This window comes from Myotis nattereri (genome assembly GCF_964212035.1).
Source record: "Myotis nattereri genome assembly, chromosome: 15".
Classification (NCBI taxonomy): domain Eukaryota; kingdom Metazoa; phylum Chordata; class Mammalia; order Chiroptera; family Vespertilionidae; genus Myotis; species Myotis nattereri.
The window spans coordinates 39,836,121-39,845,323 of record NC_138090.1 but is presented as its reverse complement, the minus strand read 5'-3'; the positions used below and the strand labels follow the sequence as shown (position 1 = coordinate 39,845,323).

At 52.4% G+C, this 9,203-nt stretch overlaps 1 protein-coding gene across 1 annotated transcript in view; it reads right to left on the bottom strand.

Annotated features, from left to right (window-relative positions):
• Nucleotides 1-30: 30 nt before the first annotated feature.
• SAMD4B (sterile alpha motif domain containing 4B) overlaps nucleotides 31-9,203 on the bottom strand; it is a 43,519-nt gene continuing 34,346 nt past the window's right edge. The window contains exons 4-13 of the mRNA XM_081106725.1: nucleotides 8,750-8,989; nucleotides 8,332-8,441; nucleotides 8,089-8,175; nucleotides 6,997-7,342; nucleotides 6,234-6,319; nucleotides 5,701-5,819; nucleotides 4,938-5,136; nucleotides 4,626-4,749; nucleotides 2,410-2,493; nucleotides 31-2,198 (exon numbers count right to left, since the gene is read on the bottom strand). Coding sequence (XP_080962851.1) covers nucleotides 2,170-2,198; nucleotides 2,410-2,493; nucleotides 4,626-4,749; nucleotides 4,938-5,136; nucleotides 5,701-5,819; nucleotides 6,234-6,319; nucleotides 6,997-7,342; nucleotides 8,089-8,175; nucleotides 8,332-8,441; nucleotides 8,750-8,989 — 1,424 coding nt within the window. The 3' untranslated portion in view covers nucleotides 31-2,169. The remainder of the gene's footprint in view (nucleotides 2,199-2,409; nucleotides 2,494-4,625; nucleotides 4,750-4,937; nucleotides 5,137-5,700; nucleotides 5,820-6,233; nucleotides 6,320-6,996; nucleotides 7,343-8,088; nucleotides 8,176-8,331; nucleotides 8,442-8,749; nucleotides 8,990-9,203) is intronic.

Genomic DNA, 9,203 nt, shown 5'->3' with positions numbered 1-9,203 from the left:
ATGTTGTTTCTTTTTTTTTTTTTTTTTCCAAAATAAGCCCAGACCATTAAACAAGTGAAACGCCAACAAATAAATCTCCAACAGCGAGAAAAACTGTACAGTTACTCAAAGCTGATTCTGCCAGTGGGGCTGGGGATAGAAGGGAGGGTGAAATCATGGCGGGGGGGGGGGGGGAGTGTCTGGGGGCTGGGGAGGGGCTGGAGCTGGAGGGTCAGGGTCCTGCCCATCAGAGTGAGGCCGCCAGCGTCCTGCACACTCCGGTCAGGTTGGGGGAGGGAGGCAGCATTGCCTCCCATTGTGTGTGTGTGTTGGGCGGGAGGGTGTCCCTCACTACCTCCCAGTGCCAGGCAGAGCCAGCTCACCCTGATGAATAGTGAACAAGATGGGACTGGCTGGGAGGAGGTGAGGGTCCTGTAAGAGGGACACCCTGCAGATTCCAAACGAGGTGGCCCCTGTCCATCCCACTTCCCTGGGCTAGTGGGAGGGGAATTGGGGAAGCCCTGGGAGTTTGAGGGGAATGAGCAAAGGCACAGAAACATGGAGGGGCCGGGGTGGGGGACTTGCATAGGTTGATGAGTGTGCAAGAGGTACATAAATAAACCTGACACCCCACCCAGCCCGGCACTGGGAGAGGAGGTAGGGACCTGGAGCAGGTCCCCAGGGCTACACCCCCTCTCCCCCAGGCTTTTTCCCTCTCCCTGGGCTCAGAGTTGAGGGAGGTCCAGACCTGGAGGGCAGGGGCAAAAATAGGGGAATGGGGTGAGAGTGCTGGGAGGGCGGTGGTTTTAAAATTTTTTTGGTTTTTTGTTTTTTCCCAACATCTTTAATAACATACACAATGGTTACCAGCCATATTCATAACAAAAGTTATTCATAAAATGTATCTAAAAATAACATTTTTTCCCTTTCGGTGTGAAAAGCTTGAGAATGTCCCAGTGTGTATGGGAGGGTTGAGGGGGGAGGGAGTTGGAATAGGGGACCCTGGCTTCCCCACAACCTGAACCCTCAAATCCCCTCCCTCCACCTGGGCCCCAGCACAACCCAGCAGTAGGAACAGGGACCAGAGGCTCTGTATGACTCCAGGGCTGGGGGAATCTCTGGGTTATGATATAGTGTTCCACTTAATGAGGTCATGACATAATGGGGAGTGGGGGAAGGATGAGAGAAAGGGGGTGGGGAAAGAAACCAAAACCAAACAATCCCTTTCCCTTATTCCTTACCCCCAAGTCTTTCAGCAACCAGACCTGGGAGTGAAGAGTATGTTGATGGGGGAAGGGGATGTTAAGGCAACAGACTTCCTGACCTCATTGGCTGTCCTGGCTCCCCACCTTCAACTTATGCATCTGGGGAGCCAAGGCTGGGGAGAAGTGGGGAAGAGCTAGGGGGTCTGGAGGAGGGGGCTCTGCCCCTCTCCCCTCATAAAATTCAGGTTCCCCCTGCCACTTTCTTGGCTCAGAAAGAGGCCTGGGGATTCTAAAAATGAGAGGGAATGATCAGAGAAAAACCGTTAAGAACTATATAAATATGTATCTTAAATAGGCCTAAGAAATTAATTGTAGAGAACCTCTGATAAACAGGGCAAAAGGAGGTGAGTGAGAAGAGGATGGCTCCTGTCCTCGGGGAATGATGGAAATTGGGAAGGAGAAGAAGGTGGCGAGGAGAAAGAGATTCCTCTCCTCACCTACCTTCTCCTTAGCGCCTCTCAAAATAATATTCAGGAGAGCAGGTTATCTTACCCAGCTTGTCTCTCCCCAAATGTCTGATGGTTCTGAGCAGGCCCCATAAGATAGTGGGTCAGTGAGTCTCAGGGGATGAGGGAGCTGCTCCCTCAGGAGGGGCAGGTGAACATTCTGGAGGAAGCAGGGGTGGGATGGGGCCAGATGAGCTATAAGGAAGGAAAGGGGGGCAGGCAGGCTGGCCAAGCTCCTGCCCCCTTTATTCTGGCTGCCCCCTACCTTCCTGGGCCTCGGCAGAGATCCCTCAATGGGCCCGAGAGTGAGCAAGGCAGGTGCCAATGTTAAACAAAAGTTAAAAGGATGAGAGAGTAGAAAAATATTAGAATGTATAGCTGAGCCAGCCCACCCTCTCGCTGTCGCAGAGAAGCCCGTTGGGGGTTGGCCCCCGCCCGCCGCCCAGGGAGCCTATGGGTGCGCTGGGCTGTGGGTCCCGTCAGATGGTGGAGGTTTTGTCTGTCCCATCTGTGGTAAGAAAGGGAGGAAGGGAGGAAGATCAGGAGCTGGTGGGAGGCTTGAGAAAAGATGCTCAGGTAGCCTGCCATCCCAGTCAGGTCCTCCCTGAAGTACAGCCTCCCCGAGGGCCCCCTCAAGGATGACTATGAGTTGCTCAGTTCAGAGGTGGAGACGCTGCTGGGTAGGTGGGAGCTGGGTCAGGGAAAGAGGAAATGCTCACCACCCAAGGCGTGTTCTGTCATGCTCAGACACAGAGACTCCAGAGTGGGGTTGATCTCCAGGTCAGGCCCAGGGACCGGACAGTCTGTATGGGACAGTGGAGAATGAAGGTGTTAAGGACTGGACTTAGGTGGAGAGTAAAGCTAGGAAGACAAAGGACAGGATAGACTGGCATTGGGGAGAGGCTGGGAGAGACAAGGGGGAAAAGGAGGGAGAGAGAGACAGAGAAACAGCACATGAGACAGGCACACACTCAGATGGAAGGTGTAAACTAGGCAGAGGTAAAGGACAGAGACAGGCCTGGGTGTATCACAAAGCAGGTAGAGCCATAACTGGTTTGGCTCAGTGGATAGAGCATCAGCCTGCGGACTCAAGGGTTCCAGGTTCGATTCTGGTCAAGGGCATGTACCTTGGTTGCGGGCACATCCCCAGTAGGGGGTGTGCAGGAGGCAGCTGATCAATGTTTCTCTCTCATCAATGTTTCTAACTATCCCTCTCCCTTCTTCTCTGTAAAAAAAAAAAAAAAAAAAAAAAAAAAAAGGCAGGTAGAAATGGCAAGGGCAGAGGCTTGGCCAACAAATAGAAAGCTTGACCTGTAGACAGAGTAATGTGAAGCTGAGGGAGCTTCCTGGAGGCCACACAGCCTGTGACTATTTTGGACACATACTATACGTTGTCTTCTTGGGCACAGTCTGGGTATCTGCTGTGGGTGCTGGGCAGCCACTGTGTTCCCTGACTGATGACCTGCTCTATACTTCATTTAGAAGCTTAATTAGAACTCTTCCCATTCTTTCTTGGACTTTCTCCTCTGGGATGGATTCGATCCGGGCAGGCCACGCAGATGGGGCAAACCAGGGCAGCAGCCACGGAGCTTATCCTCAAACCACCTCTCAAAAGGGCTTCCTCTTCTGGAGTCTGGGAGACAGCCCCCTCCCTGGGCGGACTCAGACATACCCCACACTGCTTAAAACCCTTCCTGGCTCCTTACATCTGAGCTTTTTACCTGGGTTTAAAAGACCCTGCTCCCACCTCCAGCTTCACCTTTCATCATGTCCCCTCTGAACCCTGAACTCAGGCCATGTCAGACTACCTAACTGTCTTTCCTTTTGACCTTGGGCAAGTTACCTGTTTGTGTCTCAGATTTGTGACTGATCAGATAGGAATGAAATCAGTGCCTCACTTGCAGTTGGGAGGGTTTGATTAAACAGTGCAGTAAAACTGTCTGACAAAAGCCCGGCACATAGCATACCAGTAAAAAGAATTGTTCTTTTTTGTTGTTGTTGTTCCTGCAGTTCATCATCTTATAACATCATTTACAGGTGGTAGGCCCTGTGCAAGGATGAACACAACTAACAGGGTCTCTTACCTTCAACAGATGGCAGTCCACATTATCTTATAAATTAAGAATACCTACTGATTTGGCAGTTTATGACATGAAGAGTTTAGGGTCACCTGCATATCTAAGGTCTCTCCAGCAGCCATTCCAGAGTAGCCTTATCTGCCTCAGCAGCCTCGGTGTCCAGCAATGGGCTTGGCACAGGAGGCGTCATCCTCACTGGTTGAGCAAGGTAGGGCTAACACTTCTCTACCCTTCTGTCCTCTTCACCCTCATTCTGATCTATCTCTGGGCTGGTCTGTGAGCACAGGAAAAACAGTTCCTGCAACTCAAACACCCTTTAGGTGTTTGATCCAAGAAAAATCTGTTCCAAGAGCTAAATGGTCACCTGGCTTCTGAAAGAATGCCAGATTGATAGACACCTCCAAAAAAACCTCATTGCTTTGACTCTCATCCCCTCAACCTCTTTCAAACTGAGTAGTTAATGATCCTCTAAAAAGATGGTGACAGAGACCGACATGGATACCAAAATTACGACAGGGAGAGATGTGGACATGCGAGAGTAGAAGTAAGGGGTGAGAGAAGAAAGAGAAAGGAAGGCAGTGCTCGCTTTGGCAGCACATGTAATAAAACTGGAATGATACAGAGATTAGTATGGCCCCTGCACAAGATGAAATGCATATTTAAAACCAAGAGAGAAAGGAAGAAAAGATCTGAGAGAGAAAATTGAAATGGGGGTGGGGAAGAGTACAAGAAAACCCACGATGAGAGGAGGTTGGAAGGATAGGGAGAGGTGCTCGAGTGTAAAAGAAATAGGAGAGAAGATAAAGGCCAGCTAAGGGTGTTGTGCAGGCAGAATCCCAAGGGCTAGGGCACTTTACCTGGAGGGAACATGAGAATGGCCTGTGGCGAGGAGTGGACTGGGAGCGAGTGCGTGCGCTGCACAGAGCTACGGCTCTGGCTGGGCATGCTGTTGCTGCCTCCAGGGTTGGCAAACCATAAGTTCTGAAAAGGGCATGGGAAGAGAAAAAGTGGGTGAGTGGTGGAGACCCAGGCCCAGGAGTAATGGAACTGGCAAAGGAGCCCCTCCCCTCTAATCCAGGCCCAGATCAAAGATACGGACACACACATCCCAGGCACCAACACCCACCTCAACCCCAGAAGCACCAGGCCCTCTATATCTAGCCGCTCACCTGTCGGCCTTGGCCCCCAAGGTTGGGGCTGGTGAGGGCATGTCTGGGGGAAATGCCCCCAATGCCCGAGGGGCTTAGAAGGCCCATTCTGCCGGGTGGAAGGGCCCGGGGAGGCATTGGGAACTGCCGCTGGGTCCGCCGGGCCACCCCCATCCCCACAGAGCCAGCTATGGGGAGTGAGTTGGAGCCAAACGCCCAGCTGTGAGAGAGCAGAAGGCAGGGTGTCAGTTTAGGTGGATGGGGCCCATCTTTCCACCCCTCCTCACGTTCCTGTACAATCCCAATGGGTAGGACACAGCACAGACCTGCTCTGAGCAAAGATTTCCTGTCCAAGTTCCTGCACCACACATTCTGTCTCCTCCTGCCCAAGGGGTTCCCCAAGATAGAGACAGGAAATGTTCCTCATCTCCAAGCAAAGCAGTTCTCCTAACTTCAATACGCATGTGTGATATTCCTGTTATTTGTTTGGGAGTGAGAAGGGACTTCAGAGCCCTCTGCACACAAGGTGAAGAGAACAGGGACAGGCAAGGGTCTGCTATCAGGACATGATCTGGTTTTGCCTGCCTAGTACCCTATTTTAGCAATAAGAACATCCTGATTTTCTTCTGGAAAAGTCTTCACTGGGTGATGTGTGTAAGTCACCCAGTGATTGAATGAGTCCCATTGGATTCCCAGCCCAGAATGCAATCACCCCTCTAAGCACTAGCTGTCAATCAGCAAGGGCCTAGGGAGGGACGGCCTGCATCCCCGGCTGCCTGCCTACCCTTTCTGCTGCCGGTAGTTCTGCATCTCTAGTGCGGCTTTGCGCGGGAAGGTTCGGAGGAGCTTCAGCACTTGCTGTTTCCAGGACAGCAACCGTTTCTTCTGCGTCTCCGTGAAAGCCTAGATACAATTAGGGAATTTAAGCAGGGAGGGGGTGTTTCTTTCAGATCTGCCTTCTGTCCATTTGCTCAAATATTTATCTACTGCCTGCTCTGTGACAGGCAATGCTGGGACGCAGAGGTTACCCGTGCACATGAAGCTTACAGTGTAGTTGGGGAGATGAGTGTAGGCCCTGTGCTGTGAGGGAGAAACACAGAAGGCACAAGAAACTTATCTAGTATGAGGGGCCAGTGAAGGTGTCCCTGAGGTACAAACGTTTGAACTGGGAGCTGAGGGGCCAGTAGATGGTGAGATGAGGGCTGGAGAAGTTGGCAGAAGCCAGCCAGGTAGCGCCCATTGACCACATAAGGAATGTTGGCTCTGACAGTGATGGGGTCACCTTGCTCTTCTTGGGAGCTCTAGGGAAGGACTCACCTCATGAGTCAGGCACTTTTCGATTAGCTGGAGGTAACTGGTGATGTTCTCCTCATCTGGTCGAGACACCAGCAGCTGGGTGCACACTGGGGACATAGGAAAGGGTAGGAGGTTAACCCCCAGCATGCCTTCTGCCACAGAAAGAGAGACAAGAAACTCAGGCTGGATGAGTACTAGTTATGTGCCAAGCATGATACCTGGCTTATGAAGAGACATAAAGCACCTAGCATAGTGCCTGGCATAAGGCAGATATGAGGTCAATGATACCGTTTTTCCTTTTAACTCTTATAAGAATCTCATCAACCGGCATTTTTAGCATGAGGAACCTTGAGGCTCAGAGAGGCTGAGTGTGTCCCAGGTCACACAGATAAAGGGATCTAGACCCAAGTGTAAAGTATGCCGTCATGCTGCCCTTTGAGAGCTTTATCATATTCATCTGTGGATTTCAGTCACCTCTGAGAGAACCAACAATTCTCTTTATCTGTTCACTCTGTACTGTATGTGGTTTCCACTGACATACTGTTCTCTTCTTCTCAGGCTGGAGATGCTTTGAGTGTGAGCATTGTCTCCCACCACCAGCCAGGACACACTAGAGGGCAGGGACCTTGCCACCTCAGTCTCAAGTCACTCTCTATGGTGTTCTAGTCCCCAAGGTTCTTTAAAAAGTTCTGCTTCCACTATTTAACTTGAATTTGACTCCTAATGCCTAGGTTCACTTGGCTCTCTGTCCCAGAACTTTTTGCTGGGCCCTGGGCGGTCTCACCTTTGCCCATCACCCGTGTAAACTGGCTGGGAATGTCTCCGTCAGCAACGGGAGCTGGGGCTGGCTCGCTGCCATCAGTGGGAACTGGAGCTGGTGGAGGGGGGTAGCTCTCTGCAGCTGGAGGATCCTTGGCCTCAGTGCCCTTGTCTGTGCTGGGATGAGCCAGGGGAGACTCAGCACCTGGCAGCAGTGGCTCCCCCTGGCCTGCATCCCTGGCAGTCGAGGTGGAGGTGGTGGGGGTGGGGGCCACAGTGGCCTGGAGAACACTGTAGGCCTTGATCGGGGTGACGATGACCTGCTGCAGCTCCTGCAGAGCGTTTCGCAGGTTTCCTCCTTCCAGCACGTCCTGCATGGGAGGGCATCGCTGGGGTCACATGCCGACCCCACATTTATGTAGAAGGACTACACAAATGCGGTCAGACAGGGCTTGGAGAGTGCTTGGCAGGAACCTGGGTTCCAGCACATAGAGAAGGAAGGTAAAGGTACCACAAGTCCACATATATATATACACATTTGTACTACACATTCCCTCATCCCCCTTCAAGGTGGAGTCCCAGGGAGCTCAGGAGAAGGTGGTCTAATCCTGGGGCCTTCGGGTCCCACCAAAGGTGGAACCAGATTCGGATGTAGAAATCTGGACTATGAACTGAGGGGGTAAAACCAGAAGGCAAGTGGTAAGGAAGGGGTAAAAGGAATGCAATTGGACAGATATGGAAGGAGTGAGTAGATGGGAAACAAACCAAATGGAGAGATCATGCACTCAGGGAGATGCTCTGCTCTACCAGAAAGACCAGTCAGAAATGGGAGTGAAAGAAGAGAGAAGAGATTGTCAACAGACAGTCTGGGGACACACACCAGGACAGATAGACAGGGAGCCCAGGACAGAGGTATCAAGTGAGCCCTGTCATCCAACTTATACTTGGTCCCCAGAGTCTGGTTCCCTAAGGCTGAGGCCACTGCAGATCAGACCCGAGGGCTGGGGAGGTCCTGAGGAGAGGCCACATGGGTAGCAAGGATGCCCCAGAGCCTTCAGTCTATTGGTACCCCTGGGCAGCCAACTAACCGTGGAAATGGGGAATACCAGGTCCTCACCTTCTCCAGGGACTTGAGAACGCTCTGCCTCTCACGCAGCTTCTGGATGCTCAGGGCTATCTTGTGGCGGGCACCTTTGGTGACATTCTGTGGTAGGGCAGAAGGGGACAGGAGGCTGGAAATAGCAGGTCAAGGTACTTAGGGTGCCCCAACAAAGCTCAAAGAGCTGGAGGAGGCTCAGGTCACAAGGATAGTGTCAAAATAGTACCCCTAACTCTATCCTGATGGTCCCCTGAGCTTTACCTGAGACTCCAGATGCTGTTCAGTCAGTGTCATCATCTCCTCGTAGCTCATCTGTGAGAAAAGGGCTGCGTACTTGTGCAAGCGGAGGCTCTTGAGCCATGAGGGCACATCTGTTGGAAAAGGAGGGAGGGCATAAGGTCAGGAGTCTGTTCTATCAGTTACCTCTGTGTCCTGGCTTTCTTATCAGACTGTGGTGTCTGAGGGCAGGGGCATCAGACCAGGGTTTGTGGTAGTCTCTCAGATCAGTCTGAACCCAAAGGACAGGGACGTCTACTCCCCTCGGACTTCTCCCTTCCCTGGGAGGGGAAGTTGAAGGTTGGGGGGACAGGATAGGCAGGGTGGCAGCTACAAGCTCCTTTCTGTCCATTAAGCTCTGCAGAAACCTTTGGAGGGTCCTAGCACTGCCTTCCCGTTATACCTTTCATGCCACTGCCATCCTCCTGGAAAGTGTTCCGGCTGGAGCCCTGCTCCTCCGTCTGCTCACTGCCAGAGGAGGCCACGCTGCTCTGGGGCGAGAGGGGTGCGTGGTCGGGCGTGGTGAAAGCAGCTCGGGCCCCGAGCTCCTCTGGACTCGGCCACTCACCAGGGGCCTGGGCGCTCGTGGGAATGAGCGACATGGAGCGCTTCAGCGGGCTGGGGTGGATTTGGCAGGGGAGACCTGGCCAGAAAGGAAGAGAGGCAAAAGGTCAGGCTTGGGGATCTGACCACAGTAGACCATGCCACCCTGGTCAGTGCCATGGATGACGGCTCAGCCCCAGACTCCAACAAGGAGAAGGGGCCCTGGCATCTGCAGGGAACCACCTACCAGATACTGCTCATTCCCTCACCCTTCATACTTAACCCATCAGCAAGCTATGAGCTACTTCTTTGAA